The sequence below is a fragment of the Amblyomma americanum genome, chromosome 5 (assembly GCF_052857255.1).
Source record: "Amblyomma americanum isolate KBUSLIRL-KWMA chromosome 5, ASM5285725v1, whole genome shotgun sequence".
In the NCBI taxonomy this organism is placed as follows: Eukaryota; Metazoa; Arthropoda; class Arachnida; order Ixodida; family Ixodidae; genus Amblyomma; species Amblyomma americanum.
The window spans coordinates 19763402-19785485 of record NC_135501.1 but is presented as its reverse complement, the minus strand read 5'-3'; the positions used below and the strand labels follow the sequence as shown (position 1 = coordinate 19785485).

The window sequence follows — 22084 nt, the reverse complement described above, 5'->3', positions numbered from 1 at the left end:
TCCACACCCATGTACGATCACCTGGCATGCATTCGGCGTGGTGTCCGCGTAGGTTGTAGCGTCGGGCGTCGGCACGCTGTTGGTCTTTGAGTCATAATCAAGCAAATCGTCAGGCCTCTTCTGCGCGCTGAAGGTAGGCGGCGACGTCGATGTTATCTTCTTCGGTAACATGAGGCAGCATAGCGTCGAGTGCAGTCGCGGCCTCCCTGCCATAGACAAGTATAAAAGGTGTCGTCTGCGTGGTGTCTTGCACCGCGCTGTTGTAGAAGACCACGTAAAACAGGATCACGTGCCAAGTCTTGTGCTCGGCACTGACCTATATGGCAACCTTGTCTGCTATAGTCATCTCCAAGTGCTTCATTGATCTACAGATGGTACGCAGTCGTTCTCTGGTGGCTTGTTTGTCTATAGCGCAGGATGGTTTGCGTCAGCTCCGCCATGAAAGCTGTTCCTCTGTCCGTAATGAGCACTTCGGGCGCGTGTGGAAGAAGAATGCACTCCATGAAAAATCTGTCTACTTCTGCTGCTATTCTGTTGGACAGGGCTTTTGCCTCATTTCAAAGCGTCAGGTAATAGGTAGCTACAATGGTCCATTTGTTTCTAGATGCGGACTCGGGGAGAGTATTAAGCAGATCCTTGCCTTCCAAGTGACAAGCAGATCCATGCCGATCTGCTGGAACTGCCTTGTCGGCGATTCGATGTGGTTAAGAAATCCCGCTGGTCGGGTGGGAGGCGTCTTCCTTCGCTGACAGTCTTGTCAGGTTTTCATATAACGTGCGACATCGGCAAATAGTCCACGCCAGTAATACTTTTCTTGGATGCGGCGCAGGGCTTGCGGCGCAGGTATACCGTGCGAAGTCTGCAGAACTTCATCGCGAAGACTTGCAGGCACAGCCAAGAGATAAGCGACTTTGTTCGGTGCAAAGTTCTTCTTAACGAGGACATCGTTGCGCACGCAGAACGAAGTCATTCCCCGCTTGAACGAGGCTGGGGTTGAAAGAACCTTGGCTTCCAATTACGCGATGAGGCGTCGGAGGTCGTGGTCCGAGCGTTGCTGCTGTGAAAAAGTGCTCGGGCTGATAGGTTTCATGACGGCATCGTCGACGACGTTCTGCGGCGGTGCATCTACAGAGGCTGGTGACACGCAATCGATGTCAGAGAGCTTACGGCCGAAATTCTAAGCAATGGTGTACAGAAACACTTGGAGTCGTAAGCTCTATCGAGCGAGGCGGCCATACGGGTCCTTCAAGTTGGCTCGCAAGCGCAGCGCGTGCTGTTCAGTCACTGTCGCGAGCGTAATTAATGGAGGCAATTGGGCCAACGCAGCAACGTGCTCCGCTTGCAAGATCCACATCCGCGCATTTGATTGAGCACTACCGTTGTACTGGGGAATGGTGGACGCAGTATTTTCGTAGGCTGAATCAGCACGGGCGAAGCTGGCGCTGACATTCTCGTCAATGCCTCCGTCCTCTGCAGCTGCGCGTGAGCGAACATAGCCGCATCTTCGTTTTCGATTTGTGTGCCCTCGGGAGCTGTAGCGGCGTCGTTTTCCGGTTAGGACTAAGGAGGTGCGCCGCAATCGGCATCTGCCAGCCGTCAATTCGCTGCCGCGGCATGGGCATCGACTCCTTCGTGACTTGGGAAACCGTTTCGTAATCAGTTCGTGACGGCAGTTTGTGTCATTGTTGGGCTAGAAGACGTCGTATTTTGTCAACATCGGCCCGCTGCATATCAATCGCTGCCAGCTTGTTCAAGTCCTCTTCTTCTTCGTCATCGCCATCTGTTTCATCCTGGCTGGTCGCTGAGTCAGACGTGCCCGCTGGGGCGTGGAGACCAGCGTTGGCGTCCAAGAGATGAATCACGAGATCGTCCTTTCGGCCGCTGCACGGCAGCCCACGGGCTCTCAACTCGTCCGCCAGTCGCTGCTTTTCAATGCGCTGAGAACATGGTGGTCAGTCAATTTCGTCGGCGACCAGATGAATGTGAATTCAGAGCTCATCGACGGCGTACTCGTGCACTCCGAGGTGTCCGCCCCTTCTTCGTGCACGGGAGGTTCCTCTGCAGATCCTGTAGTCTGCGCCATGTGAGCAAAGAAGTCTACTAATCCTGTCGGCTGCGCCATGTCAGCAATGAAGGGACCAGATTCAACTCGATTAAAAGCAAACTGGTTTATTTACACTTCATGATACAAGAGTAAAACAAACTAGACAATTAATACGCAGGAGGTTCGGCGAATCTACTGAGCTGAGAGGACTTTGCTGATCCGTCTAGTTTCCCCGCTCTCTAATTGGTCTCCCAGAGAAAATGCTCTCGCTCAAAGCTTGGTGTCTCGCAGCGCGCTTGTTGGCGGCTCACGTTGCCCCGTTGTTCTTCGCTTGCGTGATGCCAAGGCTTGGGAAATTTAGGAGTTCAGGAGTACGAATGCGGGCACGGGCAGGCTTCGTGAGCGCGTGGTTTGTGTGGCACTGCGTCGAATGACCTGGGCCGCGGGGCCCAGGTGTCTCTGTTTTGACAGCCTTCAGAAGCAATGTGCAACCGGTCTCCTGGCAGCGTGGCTCGAAGGCAGCCCCTCACGCTTTTTTCATCTCGGCTCTCATCGCGCAGACCTGAGGGAGATTCGGATGCTGGGCACCACGTGGACGCTGCGCAGGAGCGTGGCCTCGTGCTGGCGTGTTGAGTCCTCGAGGAATTATAACACTTTATCCCTTCCTTACGACGCGGTAAAGGTTTAGGAGGTTTTAAAGTCCCAAAGCGACTCAGGCTCTTAAGGACGCCGTAGTGGAGGGCTGCGGAAATTTCGACCACTTGGGATTCTTTAACGTCCACAGGCGTCGCACAGGATAAGGGCCTCTAGCATTTCGCCTGCATCGTAAAAGAACCGCTGCGTTCGGTTTCGAACTCGCGTCCTCGAGGTCAGCAGCCGAGCACCATAGCCGATGACCTACACAGGCAGCCGGTGGGTGGGTTGTTATTACGCCACAATGTCATGAAACCTGCGGCGTACCTTAGTTTGGTTTTCCGGGTTTTTGTCTCACAATGTCGACGACGAAGAGGAATTTTCTCGACAATGGGAGCCTAAAGCTATGGCGTTAAAATAAGAGCACGCAAGCAGACGCTCAGACACGATGAATACAAAAAAAAATTTCTACCTTGTCAAGGGATAACAAAACTCTGGCGCGCCCCATTTGCCCGTTTAACTGTGTTCGCTTTAACTTTGTTTGTGGACTTTCATGGTATATTCGACTTTGTTCAACTTTGTGGGTTCAAGAATGGAGCACTGAAAATTCAGCGCGGATGAGGTCTGTTATGGTCTTGTCTATGTAGGTCTGTTCCAAACGAAACTTAGGTCACCATCTCACCTCGCTTTCTATGCTGCTGAACACAATGTCATGTTTCTTTGAGTGTTTTGCATCTTTTTAAACGTCAACAAAATAACAATATACACGCACTCGCTACACCGAACAAATGAGGTGTTTTTAAATTTATTTTGTAATCTTAAGTTATTTCAAGGTTCTCGTTCCAATGCAACCACGAACTGTTCTATCATTATTGCACAGTAGCGATGTCATATTACCTAGTTTCAACAACCTTGTTTCTGTATTCTTAACGAAGTGCTTGAAACCCTTTGCTGTATGTTCTTGCCATTAGCCCTTTTTCAATAAGTATCATTATCGCTTTTTCTGTCCATATGTTTCAAAACCTTCTTTACTTTTTATTTCTCTCTTCAGAGCTGTGGATATGACCAGCAACCATATCGCTTTTTAGCAGTACAAATTATGGAAATTATACTGGTGCCTCGGCCAACAATGATTGACTTATGTTCATACTATTCCTTGCAATCAGCGTTACTCCGAACGAAGACGAGCACTTACGTGAATACTGGAAAAGAATGCTCCACTAATAAATTCGACCACGTCCATTGCATTTTGGACTCCGTCGCCTCTAACAATACCTTCCTCCAAGATTGCCTCCAAAGCGGATATCGTGCACGCCAGTCGGGGCACCCTGCTTGCGGATGGAGTGCCACGTGTTTTTGCGTCTGTGTGCGGTTTGTGTGTGTGTTCTTGCTCAGTGACAGAGTTTTAAATTCGACAGGACAACAATGAGACGTGTTGCAGCCGCTACTGAGGACGGTGCATAAGGACGCCTTCTAGGAGCGCAGTATTCCATAAAACCGGCAGGGAGCTTTTTTTGTCGATCTCCTAATCCATGCTAATAAAAATGCGCCTGTGTGCTGTGCATTATAAGTGCGCGTTAAATATCCCTTGATGATCGAAATCATTCCGGAGATCTCCACTATTGCACTTCTTTCTTCTTTTCTTCTTTCACTACCTCCTGTATCTTTGGACTTGCGGCGTGGTTCCGTTGTCCACTGACATATGTGAGTTACTGCCTCATTTCTTTTCATTGAAACCAAATTTTCCGCACCTAAGCACTACCACACGCGGAAAGCGACGGGTCGTCCGCCCTGCGCCATTGTGGCCCGACTCGACTGCGCCGCAGTCGGATGCGATGTTAGATCATGGCCACCTGTGAAATTGTCGCAGGAATGAACTTGTTGGCGATAAGCCATCCAGGAATGGCCCAAACGGTAACAACTTCATCCGACTGCGTTCCTGCGCCACAGTCGGGTGAGGATGTTACCGTTTGCACCGTTACTGGAAGGCTTATCGCCAACAAGTACGTTCCTGAGACAATTTCACAGGTGGCCATGATCCCTCTTTAGCGCACGGCGCACGTCATTCTGAATGGGGCTCACAGGCATTAAAGACTCAAGAGATGGACAAGCTGTGTTCGCACGGCGACTGTACATGTGATATTGAATGTTGAAAATTGATTTTTGAGGAAAACAATATAGCACAGTGACCGTCTCCAATCACGGTGGACACCTGAACCGCGCCGTGAGAAGGGAAGATAGTGGGAGTGAAATGAGAGAAAGAGGAGCCGTAGTGGAGGTCTCCGGAATAATTTCGACCACCTGGGGATCTTTAACGTGCTCTGGCATTGGCCACAGAACAGGGGCGCCCTTTACGTTTCGCCTCCGTCGAAATGCGGCAACCATGGCCGCGTTCAGGTCACTGAAGTTTTTGAATGACTGAAACTAACTCAATAAATCTGCCTCGCTCGGATACCGCTTTCAGCGCAACTGTGCATACTGTGTTTGTCTCTATTAAGTAATTAAATATGCCCAAGATTGCGAAAGCTAGGGTGCCTTCCAAGCTAATGGAGGGTGAAATTACTTTTGTAGTATTGGATGGAGAAGAAATCTCCTTTCCGGTATCTTCTATTTGTTCTTACATCCTTTACTTACGCTCTGATTTATATAGTGTTTGGAAGTTCACCAAATTGGCTCTTGCCCCCACTGAGGGCGGTGACATAAGGATTAAAAAAGGCTGGTGTTTGGCAATCGAAAACTCGTTTGGTCAGGTCTATTTGCGAAGCTGTCAACTGTGAAAGTATTTTTTTGGTTCTTTCTTTCTTTTTAATACTTTTTCAAGTGTAAATAAACATTTCACTCTCCCCATGTTGCGTTCGAGTAATGTGGTCGAGCAAGTCGAGCATGGAAGACGCTCTGCATTAGTCACCATCATCAACATTATTACTCTCTCGACCACATCCAGCGAGAGCGAAGAGGATCACAGATGCCGATTTTGGTTAGTTACGAATAAGGTACCGCATTCACAACTTCCTTCAATTTACATAACTACCCAGCGACTGCATAAACTACAATCTCACCATGCCCGTATTTCGTGTCCTACACATTTATTCTATAGAGCAAATTTAGGCATGAGTTAGGTGCGCTCGACTGCCCTGCTGACCGGGCAGGCCTTTTGCGGCCTCACAATTAGTGTTTTCAATTTAAGTGTCTTAATGGCCCTGCAAATGAATTTTACTTGAGGGGTGTAGGTTTTCATGAGAGGTGAGTGCTTTGATGAAGCAGTTGACGTAATGTCTGCGATGGATGACCGCAGCAATGAATGCCATTTCAATCTATGTCTGTGGGGAAAGAAAATTACGGGTTTTGGAAATGGGCATAGTATCTTCTTTTGGCTGCTATGATAGCATTTGTGACCATGAATGAGAAAGATGCGGTACAGTTTTGTATCCGACCGGTACGTAGGGAAGGTTAACTTGTGTTAAAGTACAAACGGGCCTTTGTGAGAAATACTAAAATTTTAGTCGCAATAAATTATTAAAGTCATTGCAATACGTTATCGTAGTTACTATTACGGAAACCTTCTGGTAGAAGAGTTACTACTCGAGACCAGACAGTGTCAAAAGCGCGTTGCAAAAGTCTATGTTCTAACCCGTCAAAACATACTAATGGTTCTGCTTTGGTAGCGTCGCACTATCTATTGTTAGCTTTCTTGCTGTCGTTAGGTGGCAATTGAATAATACTGACGACTTGGTCACTTATCCCCACCAAGTGAGTAAGCAAGGCAAGATAATGTAATTAACATGCAAGCCAACGATCCGGAAACGTAGACGATTAGTCATTCTTCCTAGTTTGGCCGTATAGGAGCAATTCCAGCATGAGACACGAATTAACAGTCGCTTTCGGTGTTTGAATTATAACTGTTTGTACTCGATCCAGCAATATAATTTCGGTAAAGTTAAAGGTGCAAGGAACTAGTGCTTGACGTCTGCTTTTAAGATCAGCGCGAGTAATGCGGAACACCCGGAGCTAGCGAGTGGGGAAGACACACGGACATGACGAATGCCGGATGAACGCCTCCTCACCGTAACACGTCTTTCGAGAGCAAAATAATGAACTAGTTGGCCTCCTATGGGCCATGTAGCGCGTCGCAGAGAGCCGCACGCCACCAAGTTGCAGCGAGGGCCCCACAGCAAACAGAAAGCTATCTAAAAAAAATTACATCTCAGCAAGGCGTCATTGCCCACGAAATCCATGCTTTAGCTAGGAGTTTCTGCATGAACCGGACGCTAAAGCACACTCATGATAGGCGGCACTCAGATGGCGACTGGACTCCGCGAGCGGGCAATTGGGGTGGCTAGTAGCAGGAACAATACCTGAGCCACCCAGGCAATCTCTGGTGACCTAGAACTCACAGCCAAGCCCCAGCCCGAGCGGGTTTACAAGATTATGGGTATTTTACGTCCCAACGGGACTCAGGCTATTAGGGACGCCGTAATAAAAGGCTCCGGAATATTCAAACCTCCTGGGGTTCTTTAACATGCGCTGAAATCGCGCAATACACCGTCCTCTATAGCATTTCGCCTCCATTGAAATGCAACCGCAGAAGGTTGTTTAATCGCACGAGCTGGCAACGGAGTTTATTGCAATTGGTTGGATAGGAAATGTCCGTCTGCCGACTGCAGGGGCTACAAAAGCGCGTCAATAATGTCTTCTGCGCCATTAGCTAGGGTGATAACCTGAGCGACGGTTTCCACAGCGTGCTTGTTGAAAGCGAGGGTGGTTAAGTAACGCAAACAATTTGTGGTTCTTGCTTTGGTGGGGACTGATGAAGGGTGGTAATTTGGGCCTGCTGGTTCATCACAAAAGAAGAAAATATGTAGCGCAGAAAACGCATGTACGACGGAAGAAAGACAAACACAAGAGCTTGTGTTTGTCTTTCTTCCGTCGTCCATGCGTTTTTTGCGCTGCATGTTTTCCTCTTTTGTACGGACCACGCGGTCTAATGGGTGAACTGACAACCTAATAGAGCGCTCATCAAAGAGAGCTCAATGAACACATTTCCCTGCAGTTCAGGAATTAGATCCCTCAACCACAGCAGGAGTGCGCGGGTATATACATGCAAAAGCCTACAGTCGCGTTCTGTAAACACGGTTCTGCATACAAGTTTACTGCCGCCCGAGGAGAGCAAAGGTAGATGACATTTGCTGGGATGTAGGACTGGTTAATGTGCCACAGGTAAGAGAATGAAAGAGCTCCACGCGTCCCAAGATGAGACACTGCAGAAGAGGAAGTGCTGTACGCATTTGCACTGCTTGCTCTGATATTTTCTTTGGCCAATGCACATATGCCAATACAGGTTCAAACACTGTTGGAGCAGGTAAGGAAATAAGTTAATTAGTATGTAAGTGAGTGATTAGGTGAATATGTAAGCAGTTAAGCAGCTAAGTAAGTAGGTAAGAAAACTTTTAATGAAAGGATGTGAGTATAAGTAAAAGTAAGTGTAAGTAAGTGAGTTAGTGAGCGAGTAGTAAGCGAATGAGCAAGTAGAAAGAAGTGGGAGTAAGAATGTAAGTTTTTTCTATGGTACTCTTGACGTGTTCAGAATATGTCACAGGCTAAAAAAAGATAAATGCTTGAAAATGCCCGAAGCCAGGACGAAACCACGTAAAAAAAGTATACATACAGCGGAGGCAGGTCGTACACACTGACGGTTCACAATAACAAACGGCAAAAATATGCGCATACGCAGAACAATAATCCGAATTTATAGTGCTGTTTACCGTATACAATTTGAAATAATGTCGCGAAAGGTTATTCATACTAAGTCAGTTTGATTTGTACCTGTTAGAATCTGAGAGATAAGTGGGTGGGCTTCCGGATAAATGCCATTTCTCTGGGCCAGTGGTATGAATCCATCGTTGGGCCAGCTTGCACTTTGGGACGCACCAACGTAGACAGACACATTGAAACACGGCCGACCATAGAGCTGACTAAGAACTTTAATGAAAAAGCGCGAAACGTGCGGAAATATATGCAATGGGTGAAGGCGGAGAGGAGGATGGAGAGAGGGCAAAACGCATGGCGAAAGGGGCTCCAACAAAAGCAAATGCAACAACAAAACCTTGGAAAGCATGACGGAGCAGCCGTCAATAGGAACGCGATACCAGTGAGACCAGACAATCTGAGGCCGCGTTGCAGATCTGTGTGCACATGTGCTGAGAACCAACAGATAACCGAAAATCATTCCATCACAACATAAGATCTAGGCCATAAACCAGACAATGAAATAACGGAAGCCTGTCATAAAAACAAAACACGAAACTAAAAGAATAAATAAATAAATAAATAAAAAGTAAAATTAATAATTAAAAATATAGCGCCAACAAAACAAGCCGAAACAAAGCTAAAAGATTTAAGCATGAATATGGACATGAGGCTGCGAAAATTGTAAAAAAACTTCCTCGTCTTCGGGTGAGACAAGAGTCCCGTTAAAACCATTAAAAAAACTAAAACATGGTGTGGAAGATAGAAACATAAAAACGATGGCGAACGGGGTTCTAGGAACAAACGGGGCGAATAAATTGGCAGGTTTATGGGACAGGGGAAACATCATGGAGGTACGCTTTTTCTATCGTTGACAGTGCAATTGACGTGGTGCTTACGCAGTCCTTTTTAATGGATGGCAACAGCTTCGATGATCTCCCTGGCCAGCCTATCTTTTTTTTTCTTCCGAGGATAGAGATGTTGTCCAAGTTAGCCGTGCATGAGAGCTTAGGATGGTGGCAATGAAGAGCCAGGAAACCTGATGTGGCAATTTCTCTTAATGAATTTGCGTGGTCTCTAGCTCCTTCACTGACGCATCTGCCTGTCTGTCCGATAGAACATTTACCGCATGCGACAAGGAAATGGTATATAACACATTCGTCGCAATCTGTGCATCTAGTCTGGTGGTTCACTGCGCAGCTCATCCTTCGCTCTTCGTTGTTGACTTGGCGGCCGATTCTGTATTCTTTGGCGGGCGCAGAGCAAACCAACTTGACTCCTTGTTTTGCGGCGACCTTTTTATATTGTGAGTGATGCCATGGACGTAAGGTAAAGGAACGGTGTTCTAGCTGGTCGAAGATTCTTTCCCCGTAGTGTCAGATTCCTTGCGTGGCAGGCGGTTAAGAAACGCCTCGCTTACCGTGGTCAGCGTTTCTTGTGGACAACCGACTTCCCTTAATCTGGTGATCTGCTTCAAAAAGCTGGGGCCCATTTGCTGTGGGCGTTATTTTCCCAGCGCTGACATCGACATTGGGTACATTGGGTACATCAGGCATTGGTTAAAGTCGCAGGGATGACTTAAACCGAATGCTAACCCCACCTCTACCATCAGGACCCTTTCGGTACGAACTGTGGCCAGTGGTAACGAACTCACTGTCAAACTGTAATGTTAAGCTAAGTTTCTGCCAAACCGCTATTTCAGGGGTGATACAAAATCGGAAGAGCCTTTAACTCAGTGGTCTTGTTTAGGACACTTCTGCAATTAACATTAGTATTTCTAGGGTCTGAGGTCTCTTAGTCCGGAGTCAGTTTGGTTTCTTTCTATCAACGCCTAGCTTATCATAGATTAGTTTTAAAACTTGGCGCCCTCTTCCCTCTCTTCTTGAGAGCTTTTTCACAGTTATTTCTGTGTTTCTCTAACTCGTTTAGAAAAGTCCGCAGGTAATGAGTTTTATGTTTTTTGGTGTTTGGATTTTGAGCTGATTTTGGTGTTTTTTTTATTAATGGCTCGATCGCAGTTCTTACGTTTTTTCACGGAAGTCGAGGAGATTCAAAATGACTGGTCGCGCTTTATTTATTTCCTTTTTAACACCCCCCCCCCCCCACCCTGTAGCATCTTTTGACACCACTCAGTGTTAAACGTAGTTGTTCCAGAAAAACACCATCAATTACTTCCTTTCCCAGTTCCTCGCTAGTCTCCTCGTTAAGCTCTTTTATTCCATAAATGATCAGGTTATTTCTCTCGCCTCTGTTTTCCAATCGTCTATCTGGTTCCTAAGTTGAGTTGAGTTGAGGTGTTGAATGCTACAGGTGGGGTTAGCCTTGCTTTATCTGCCGGCAGTTGCTCCACCGTAGCGTACCTTCTATATTAACAATGTCGTAAAGCCTGTCGCATCTGCCCCGCTATGCGCACAGTCCCTTATAATAGCACACATTCTCTCCCGCAGTCACCATCTACACACACAATCAATCCACACAGTCAACATCACAGTCAACTCCAGAAGTCACCATCTATGCACATATTCAGTCACAGTAGGATATAGGCCATTGTAGTGCCACAATCCATACACACATTCACTCACAGTATAACGTAGTCCACTCCGGAAGACACCATCTACGCACACATTCAATCACAGTAGGCCATAGTCTGTTCCTGCGGTCACCATTTAGAAACAAGATCCGTGTCTAGCAGAAATGTTAAAAGAAGGCGTGCAGCCTCCCTTCTGCATGTCTGGTTTCCACTCGGGTAGAAAATGTCCTGAGCTGTACTGTGACGGGTTCCTGTCGTCTTGAAGGAAGCGAACATCACATACCTTTCCGCGTTGTACTCTGGCAGCTGGTTGCTCATTGTGAACAAGGGAGCCGTAGCGCTCCCGAAACGTCATTTTTTGTTGACCTTGGTCAGTGACCAGTGAACCTCATCAATATATAATATAATGTTCGATATCCCCGCACACACCACATAAAGAGCAGAGCAGAGACGATGCTATGCCTGTCTTATGCATCCATGCAAGAGTGCGAGCAGAGGCCGTGCAAATTCGATGTAGTAAGGTCGCCTGAGAGAGTTTTATGGGCGAGATTGTCTGCCGCCTCATTACCCTTGACTCCTATGTGAGAGGGCACTCATTGGAAATGTAAAGCCTCGGTTGTGCAGATTCTGCACCAAGCGCAGAAAGCTTATAGACAAGGCGTCAGTAGGGAATCCGCGCTCTAACCACTGAAGGGCAGATTTTGAATCAGTTAGGATGACAACAGGTTGAGCCGGACAAGACTCTTAACTTCCGTAAAGCCGCCTCAATAGCAACAATTTCAGCCGTTGTGGAGGATACGACAGCAGTAAAGCGTACGGACGACTTACAGTCCAAAGAAGGAATGTAAAAAGCCGCTGCGCTAGCTTGTTTGACCTTGTCCACAGAACCATCCGTAAAAATTTGAAGATGGCGGGCATACTGTGTTTCCAAGTGTTCAAGTACAAGCGAACGCGTTGCTGCCAAAGTAGAGCGGCGCTTTGCGCTCACGTGGGGAATTGTGACCTTACAGTCGAGGGTCGGAAAATACCGGGGGGTTTCAACCGTCTCCTTTTTCTTCGGACATTAAGGCCTAAAGAACTAAGAATATTGAGTGCCAAGTAAGCCTTCGACTCATATCTCTTGCAGAGCCGCTGGAGAAGGAATCGCCCAGCTACCTACCGTCTCTCCTAGGCGGTCAAGATGCATTAGTAGTCTCTGAGAAGCGATAAGGCTAAGACGTTTCGATAGGGACTCATGAAGTACTGCCTTATTAGCGGCCGCCTGGTGAACTCCAATGGCTCTTCTTAGGCCCTTTCTGTGGACAACTTCGAGACGTTCAAGTTGTGATGCTGCGGGGGAAATTAAAGGTAATTGATACATTATGCGACTGACCACCAGCGCTTCATGAAGTTTGGCCATTGAAGAAGGATGGTTTCCCCATTGCTGACGTGCAATTCTACGGATCACATTGAGACGCGAAGATATAGATGAAACAATCGCGTCTACAGCCTTTCGCCACCGTAGACGGGAGTCAATAATGACGCCCAGGAAACGCGTGTGGTTGAATTGATGGATGCAAGAGTGACCGAGGTCTATCTTCAACCGCGATTGACGTCTTCCTACACCTGGAAACAGAACAAAGCCGGATTTTTCCACTGACAGAGACAATCCCACACCTTGAAGGTAAGCTTGTGCCGAAAGTAGAGCCTGTCGAGCTATCAGGGCTAATCGCTTGTGTTGGGGGCCAGTAATCCAAATACAGATGTCGTCAGCATATATTGACATACGCACTTGCTTGCAACTTTTTTCAACTAATCGGGAAGGCCAACCATTACGACGTTAAAGAGCGTGGGGGAAAGAACACTTCCTTGAGGCACACCTCGCAATAGAACCCTTTTGGTGCTTAACGTACTAACGTACTCCCTAACCGTACACGGACCGCGCGAGCACTTATCAACTTGTAAATGAATCTTAACACATGGCCCTCTATGCCCATTCCTTCCAAACTGTTTAGACGAGCTCTGAAGCACGTTGTGGTAAGCTTTCGCAACGTCAAGAAAAATGGCTAAGGTGGAAAGGACGAAAGCTTTCTGGTGTTCAATGTGACTCACAAAGTCTAAGACGCTATCTTGCGCGCTAAGACCTCGGCGGAATCCTGTCATACATGTTGGCAGTGCCTTGCTGTTCTCAAGCCATCACAATAAGCGTTCATTTACCAGCTTCTCCATCAACTCAGCTACACAGGAGGTCAATGACACTGGGCGATACGAGGCAAGGTCTGTCATGTCTTTGCCAGGCTTCAGTACCGGAACTACATGTGCCACCTTTCATGACGGAGGAACATCGCCAGTCTCCCAAACTCGATTGATGAAGTTGAGGAGCTCCTTTCTGAGTTGCAAGGGGAGATTATTCAGCATTTGATTGGTGGTGCCGTCGGGACCTGGTGAACACCGGCGCCGCAGGCCACTGAGCGCACTCACGAAGCGTAAACGGGACGTCGATGATAGACCTGGAGGAAGCAGGTGGTGAATATATATCTATTCCAGAATCAGCGCGTACGAGTGCGTCTGCAAATTCCTCTGCCAAGCACGCAATAGGTTTTTCCTTGCGTATTGCAAGAGCTTCAAAAGGCTTCGATGGGCAAGATTCTCCAGCAAGGCTGCCAATAACTCGCCATATTCTCGTTATCGGTGAGAACACAGTCAAACTAGCACATAATGAGGCCCATTGCGACCTGAACAGCTTGTTCGTGTGCCGTCTAATAGCAGAATTCAGCCTATTGAAGGTCGTCTTCAGTTGCCTGTCGTCCTTCTTCCGCACGAGTTGGCGCTCCGCCCTTCTTCTCGCTGCGAAAAGGTTCCTGAGTTTTAAATCCGGGGCCGGAAAATGATCAGGTAACTTGACCGCCGTAGTTGCTGCTAGCTTACTAGAAATCACTTTGACAACATCATCACCAGAAACACGTTCTAGGTGCTTTCTGTACTTGTCCCATTTGACCACGTTGCTAATTTTAAGACCATGCATACGAAAGTCGGCAGCAAACACAAAAATCGGATAGTGATCACTTCCCATGCGGTCAGGCGCTGTTGAACAACTCACGCGGACGTCAGGTGAATGCAGTGTCAGGTCTATAGCTGTCGCAGAGGCTGGAGGCCGGAAAAAAGTGGGGCTTCCGTCATTGGCAACACACAGGTCCAAACTGTCAATAACCTCTACAAGTTTGCGTCCACGGGAATCCGTGTTCCTTTCATCCCAAACGGCATGATGGGCGTTGAAATCAACGCAGATGATTCGAGGCGCTGAGCAGCGGTCGCAGAGCTGCTGTAGAAACAAATCCAATGCTACCTTATTACGCGGAGACACGTACACGGATGCAATAAAAAGGGTTCGAGAGCCTCACAGCCGCTACCTCAATGTCATTCATGCAAAGATCGGCAACGATTAGAGAAACGTGTGGAATTTCCCTTCTTATGTAAAACGCAGCACTTCCTGCAGGAAATGACTTTATGCTGCAGTTTATATGGGCGACATATCCAGTCAAACATCTCCCGCTTGGCAGGCCAGCTTCTGGCAGGGCCAATACTGCAACACAAGTCTCTTTCAAGAATAGCTTTAGTTCAGCTAACCGACTTAAAATATAAACTCAAAATATAACTGCAATATAAACGGTACTTTACGGTGCATATGAGATCCACGAGGTTCAACCCCATCCATATTAGATCGCAAGGAAGTTCGCTACAAAGGTAGTAATTAGGGACTCAAAAGAAAGCACCAGCTGTAGGAAGTTATTCAGGTTACCAGGCGCCATCGCTGGAACAAGTGAACGCAGAGCCCCAAGCAAAACATGAAGAAGGTCAGGCATACCTTGATTTTGAGCTCCTTATTTTGCGCAACGCACTCACAACATCCGCAAAAGATGCTGACAGGAACACACTCTTGGCCGCAATTGCTGTTCTTTTTTGTCACTTGTGCATATGAGGGTCCCCCTTGCCTTGGAGTCTGGCTGCGATCCGGCCGCTCAGGAACATGGACACTTTTTGCTGGAGGTCGAACAACCGACTCGCGCGCAATGTACCTTGGCGTCTTGCTGGACTCAGGTCTCTTAGGGACATTGTTGGGTAACGCAACAACATCAGACTCCAACACTAGGAACTCGCCTAATCCTGGGAAAGGCGTCTCAGTCGGTTGGGTTTTGGGACCAGCAATAAAGGATATCCGACGGTGCAGAGCGCTCACACGGAAGGGGCAGCCTCCGAAACTCTCTGGGTGATCACCACCGCAATTGGCGCAAGCCAAATTGGCCTTGCAGGTTTTAAAGTCGTGGTCGCCTCCGCACCGCTTACAGCGTCAATCCTTTGTGCAAACTTCGGCCACGTGCCCAAACCGTTGGCATCTAAAACACCGCGGAGGAGCTTCAGAGCAATCTGCAACTGCGTGTTTTGTGAATCCCAGATCAATTTTTTCGGGACGATCTGAGTTGGGAGCGAACGATAGAGTTGGTAGGTTCCGCAGCCCATTCTTTTCCTGGAGACTCCACACGACGCACAAGTCGTCTCACGTGCAGTACACCTTTTGGTTTTTGATAATCAAGTAGGTCGCGTTCTGAATATCAATTTGGTACACCCTTAATAACACAGGTGTTCTTCATGTAGGAATGGCGCAACCGCACGTTAACGTTGATGCCAAAAATCTGAGAGCTCTGCAGGAGCTTGTCAACCTGCTCTTCTGTCGAGACATCCAGCTGAAGAGCCCCGTGCATGGTGAACCGACTACGAATCGGAGCTGATCCCAGCCGTGATTGAATGGCCGCGTAAAGTAAGATGGGATTCTTCTCTCTTAAATCATCCCCTTTTTCTGGGGGCTCAACCACTACTACGATCCCTACCGCTCGTTGCTTGCGATGACTCAACAACTCGAAGCCCTCGTTGTCCACGTCAGCCATATCGGCCACTGACTCGTCACCGTCCACGATCGTTGACTCAGCCCCACTAAGCGATGAGGTCTCGCTGGACGGGTGGTCGTGTCCATGTTCTGGCAGCTCCACAGCCTGGGAAGCCATGGCCGCCTCTTCCGAGCCAACCTTATTTGATTGACGTGGTCCCTTTACGCTTGCCGGCACCAGAGCAGCCGTACTCTTCCCATAGAGACAGTACCGCCTTGATGATGTTGACGTCCTCGAATATTCAAATGAAACTATGTAAATTAGGCAAAGTTAGGTAAATAAACAGAGCTGAGGCGACAGTAGATCGAACAACGTCTTCGTCTTCCTCTTCCTTCTGGTTCCTAACTGTACTACGCTGCTCCTGAAGTCTCGATATTGCCGATTTCATGTCTTTCATCTTCGTGGCTAAGAGATTTAGGCCCGACAACCGTTTCTCAGTGCCATCAAGTCGATAAGTTAAACCGGAAAATTTGTTCCCAGTTATATTCTGAGACGCCTGCAGGCCCCGCAATTGTTCAGTTAATCTTGCTCGAGTCTTCTAGCAACTTCGATAGCATTTCTTTTTCAATCCGGCCAAGATTTGTTTCAACACTCCCAAAATATGACAGATATTTTGATAATGCAATCACGCAAGAAAGGAAACGTTGAACACACAGAGGGCAGGGCAGCAGCAGTAGAAAGTAATCGTCACTCCTGTAGCAATGTGCAGATTTGGAATCACTAACCTGGATAGCAAACCAAAAAGGATTGCTTAGCTTGTTGCCTCGTTTGCTGCTGCTATGCCCACTTTGTTCTAAATGGACTGCTAAGATGAGTCAGTGCGTTGTTGTGTGTGTGTACAAAACTAAGGTACGCCAGGAGGATTTAGAAAAGAATTCAGTTGCGTTTACCACGACACTTACAATAAGTGATAAACACAGAATATGCTCAGAACAAGGAAATTTTGTACGTCGCTCAATTACTATTACCCGACGGAATTACGACTGCACTGGGTCTTTTGAATTTCACTGCTTTTAATCTCCCCCATTTCGTGCGGTTTGCTACATGCTCGTCTGATGACTCCTCCATGCGCACGGATGGAAGATGATGAAGACGATGCTTTCAAACTACATCATGAGAGACTGACACTTTCAACTATAACTCTTGTGAACGCGGCTACGTGACGAAGACGACGACATTGCAAGCCCAGCACTAAGCTTGGCAGTTTCTACAAGCATGATGTTAGAGAGAGAGCGAGAAAGGCGAACGGATAGGCATGGAGGTTGGATTTCTCCTAAAAGATTGTTCAAATGAGGGAAGTGCATGAACCGACCTACTTTAAACCGGAGTGACGCTCCTCTTTGGTGATGCGATGTGTTTCGTAGAGTTTCCTAAAACCTTCTTAAATAATGTTGTTAATGTGAGTAGAATTTATTTTCAATGTAAGAAATATCATGCTTAAAAAATACTTGGCGACGGCGTAGTGGTCTGAAGCAGCGGCCAGCGGAATTGATTTCTTAGTGCCCCCGTCGCTTCAGATCCCGCTACCGCAGCTTTAAATTTTTTTAAACTTTTTAGTGTCTTCCCCATGCGCGGCGCTAGCTTCGCGCTGCAGTGAGGCTCTTATGCAGTCGTTTAAAATAAAACGATTATTGAGGCCACTTGAAAATCAAACGGCTCGCTAAAATGCAGCAGTTGGGCTGAATAATAGTAATCACTAACTCCCTAGTCTGAAGTGAACGATTCCTGTGGTTGCCATTTTAGTGCTCTAGCTCTTCCTATCCTCCGAAAAGTGATTGTCTGTCTGTCTGTCTGTCTGTCTGTCTGTCTGTCTGTCTGTCTGTCTGTCTGTCTGTCTGTCTGTCTGTCTGTCTGTCTGTCTGTCTGTCTGTCTGTCTGTCTGTCTGTCTGTCTGTCTGTCTGTCTGTCTGTCTGTCTGTCTGTCTGTCTGTCTGTCTGTCTGTCTGTCTGTCTGTCTGTCTGTCTGTCTGTCTGTCTGTCTGTCTGTCTGTCTGTCTGTCTGTCTGTCTGTCTGTCTGTCTGTCTGTCTGTCTGTCTGTCTGTCTGTCTGTCTGTCTGTCTGTCTGTCTGTCTGTCTGTCTGTCTGTCTGTCTGTCTGTCTGTCTGTCTGTCTGTCTGTCTGTCTGTCTGTCTGTCTGTCTGTCTGTCTGTCTGTCTGTCTGTCTGTCTGTCTGTCTGTCTGTCTGTCTGTCTGTCTGTCTGTCTGTCCGCCCGCCCGCCCGCCCGCCCGCCCGCCTGTCCGTCCGAAGCCTGCTTCTAGCACGTGGGCCACCTTGGTCACGTGACGTTGTGACGTCATCACAAGCTGCCTAGCGGATGGTGGGCAAACTGCCCACCGTGGCAGTTCAATTTAATGATTACTCGCGAGAGACTAAGAAAAACATAGGTATCACAAGCCCCACCGATGGCAGCACCTGTCATCGCAGGACAGTGGCGCGTAGCTTAACCGCTGCACCTCTACGCCTGGAGCGGAATCAGGACTTCCAGGTATCTATGAATGTAGAGAAAGACTAATTCTACCGCAATGTAGGTCTAAAATGAAATAATTACACGCGAGCTTGTATCATATCATATATGAACCAAAGTGAGCATGTTCAGGCCAAGCAAGAGCATAGAAAGTCAAGATAAACAATGCGAAACATGACTGACGGTGCTAGCGCAGGATAATTCATGGTTAACCCCAGGCGAAACCGCCCGTGATTCTTTTTTTGCTTGCACGTCTAGGCCTTACTCAAACTCTGAGTTTCAGTTCCGTACCATACCTGTTAGAAATTTAGTTCATAAGATAAGGCGCATGATTACGAGGCATACGGTTCACTAGAGACAGAAATAAACCAAGGGATCTTCCTGTTACTTAGAAGGCAGCACAACTTTTCTTTTTTATCACTTCGTACAATGCAAGACCAAGGTGGTTAAGCTATTGCTTTATTTTCATATTAAGACTAGAGTGGTCGCCTTTGCCTAGAAAATTGCGGCACCGCTTTCCTGTACCGCGATTCCAGAGAAAATATAAAATGTAAAGATGACTTGACTCTACTGAACTACTCAGAACGTGAATGAATAAACTGCACACCAACGCCGCCAACAGGGTTTGGTTTGACAGTAGAATTTCGTGAAAGCATTTTCTTTTTTGCGCTGCAGCCAATTCTGTGAAATCTTACTCATCATCATTTCATCATTTATTAATCCTTAAGGGTCCCGTAGGGACATTACATAAGGGGGGGGGGGGGGGGGGAATACATAGTGTCCGACGGTCATACTTATTAAAAGGCAAACAAAATTGAGAAAACTAGGCAAAGTAAAAGAGACAAATTAATATAGTCAATCAAAGAAAATGTGAAGAAGCACACAGAAATACACACAACAGTAATAGAACGTGTTCAACAAAGTGTTTGGTCGATTTACAGTGCATCGTAGCTGACACCGGGTATAGGAAAGTTTTATTATTCATGGAAATGTTCGATGAGTAGCTGCCTAAATTTGGAAGGATTAGTCTCAACAACAATGTTTTCGGGTAAGTTATTCCAGAATTCAATCGCTCAAGGAAGGAACGATTTGTTGAATGCATTGGTGGAGCCGTGCAAGCGTTGTATGCTAGAGGAATTAAATAAGCGGCGAGTTGATCGTACCGGAGTGCGCAGGAGGTTTTCCCGAAGTGCTGAAAAGTGAAAGTACAGTTCGTGGAAGAGGCTGCAATAAGACTTCGTTCCAGTAAAGAAGGCCAAGAACTTGGGAATTCAACAGCCTTGCTAGGTATAATTTCTACGTGTTTTACTCTACACTCTGTTCATCCGACAGACTAGGGTCTGATAGGGCTGATGATGAAAATGTCGACTGCTGTACCAAGGCTCTCATTGCGCTTTCGGCCACCCGCGCGGCCCGGCCAGTGGACCCTTCTTAGCGCACTATACAATGTGTTTCTCCGAATTCTTTACACAGTTTTTAAAAATAGGGCGTTTGAGCTAGAAGCGCGCTTTTTCGGCGGTGCAGTACATCACGACAGCCGACGGAGAAGGTGTGCTGCACCCTCCATTCGTGTTCGCCTCCAGTACCTCCAGAGTGCAGAAACTACGTCTCCCCGGGATCTTCACCCTAAGAAGTAGGGCTTTAAAAAGGGAATTCATAACGGGCAGCACAGACAAAAGGGTTAGCCCGGAGTACGGCTCGAGCCACCACCCTCGCCCTCGAATGCTTAACTCTGCCCTCCGTCACACTCACCTCATCGTCTTTCCTCCCTCGCCCTCACATCACCATGTGTGTCCTCCCTCACCTTCGTCCTCACGAATTTTCATCGGTCCTTCCTCCCTCACCCTCACCTCACCACTGAAATCCTCATGAGGTGAGGGTGAGGACGCCCTCATGAGGGTTCACCCGCATGAGGATGCCTATCTCCGGTTGTGACTGCTCCAAGAACTGATTTTCAGTTATGTATTGGTTCTCAGCACACGTGCACACAGATTTGCAACGCTGCCTCAGATTGTCTGGTCTCACTGGCTTCGCGTTCCCGTTCTCGGCTGTTCCGTCATCTTTTCCAAGGTTTTGTTCTTGCATTTGGTTTTGTTGCGGCCACTTTTCCCATCTGCTTTGCCCTCTCTCAATCCTTCTCACCGCATTTACCCACTGTATATATTTCCGCGCGTTTCGCGCTTTTTCATTAAAGTTGTTAGTCAGCGCTGTGTTCCGCCGTGTTTCAATGTGTCTGTCTACGTTGGTGCGTCCCAAAGTTCACGCTAGCCCAAGGATGGGTTCTGTGTAAAAAATGTCGCGAGAAATATTCTTTGCAGATCAGATTATTCTGCCGTGCGAAAAATTCGCCAAAAGCGACAAAGGCGCTTGTCGTAGGATCTCTCGCATGATAAACTCCTCGCAGGCCTTGTTTTGCATCACATAGGTTCTATTCAACGCTTCAAGTGGCTGCCCTATATTGCTACCCTGTGCTGCCAACTCAAGTGCCTCTCAAGGCCTCGTTTTGAGCCCTTTAATATTTCGAAAATATGTGCTTAACAACCGTCGGGAAAAAACTAACCTTTTCACTAAACGGTTCGCAGAGAGTTGTGGTCAGTTTTAAAGAATGAGCAACGTCGATAATGTGTACACATCATCACCATCAGCCTGACTACGCCCGCTGCGGTACAAAGGCCTTTCTCATATTTCTCAAATTAACCCTAGCCTTCGCCATCTGCGGCCACCTTATCCCCGAAAACTTCTTTATCTCATCCGCCCGCCTAACTTTCTGCCGCCCCCTGCTACGATTGCCTTCTCTTGGTATCCAGTCCGTTACCCCTGTTTATCATCGGTTACCTTGCTTTCACCATATATGCCCTGCCAAAGCGCATTTCTTCTGGATTTAGACTACAGTGCCATTAACCAACTTTATTCTATGACCCCCTTCTTCCCGCTTACGGTCTCTAAGCGTTACACGTACCTTTTTCTTTTCATAGCTCACTGCGTGGTTTCGGCCCAATAGGTGACTACCGGTAACATACAGCTATTGTATAAACTTTTCTCTTGAGGGAAATTGCTAAACTGCCATTCATGATCTGAAAGAGCCTGTCAAATGCGCTCCACCCTATTCTTATTCTTCTAGTCATTTCGCTCTCCTGATTCGGACCTGCGGTCATTACTTGCCCTAAGTAGACGCATTCTCTTACCGCTTCCACTGCTCGCTACCAATTGTAAACTGCTCTTATGTAGTTTGGTTTTCTTCATAATTATTTTTAGACCCACCGTTCTTCTCCGCCTGTCTGGGTTATCGACCATGCTTCATCCCCTGTGTGAACAGCATTTGCGAGATCCTGTCTAACTGCCTGGGACCCTTCCTTGTTGAAATTTTGATGCAGGCTTTATGAAGAACTATGGTGGCTGAAGATCCATAATATATATATAGAAAGATAAACGTATTTGGTTGCTAGAGGTAAAAATGCAAAGTTGAAAGCGCTTCATTTAGCCATAGATTTATTTTGAGTCGACGTTTCGGACAGAGCCTGTCCTCTCTCAAGACTGCGGTTACAGGGGTCTTCTTTAAGGAGCTGGCACTGGCACACATGTACGACACATGAACAAAATAAGCAAACGGAGGTAAAAAATACTAGAAAAGATACAGATAGAAAGGAAAAAAAGAGAAACAAATAAAAAAGAAAAAATGCGCTGTCCCCCGCCGCCCACCCCGCAGCCGCGGGGAGCCACCCGGGAAGAGGAAAAAAAAAGAAA

At 47.3% G+C, this 22084-nt stretch overlaps 1 protein-coding gene across 1 annotated transcript in view; it reads left to right on the top strand.

Moving 5' to 3' along the window:
• Nucleotides 1–3905, top strand: part of LOC144134594 (kelch-like protein 10) — a 677760-nt gene extending 673855 nt beyond the window's left edge. The window contains exon 12 of the mRNA XM_077667481.1: nucleotides 3729–3905. Coding sequence (XP_077523607.1) covers nucleotides 3729–3742 — 14 coding nt within the window. The 3' untranslated portion in view covers nucleotides 3743–3905. The remainder of the gene's footprint in view (nucleotides 1–3728) is intronic.
• Nucleotides 3906–22084: the final 18179 nt, after the last annotated feature.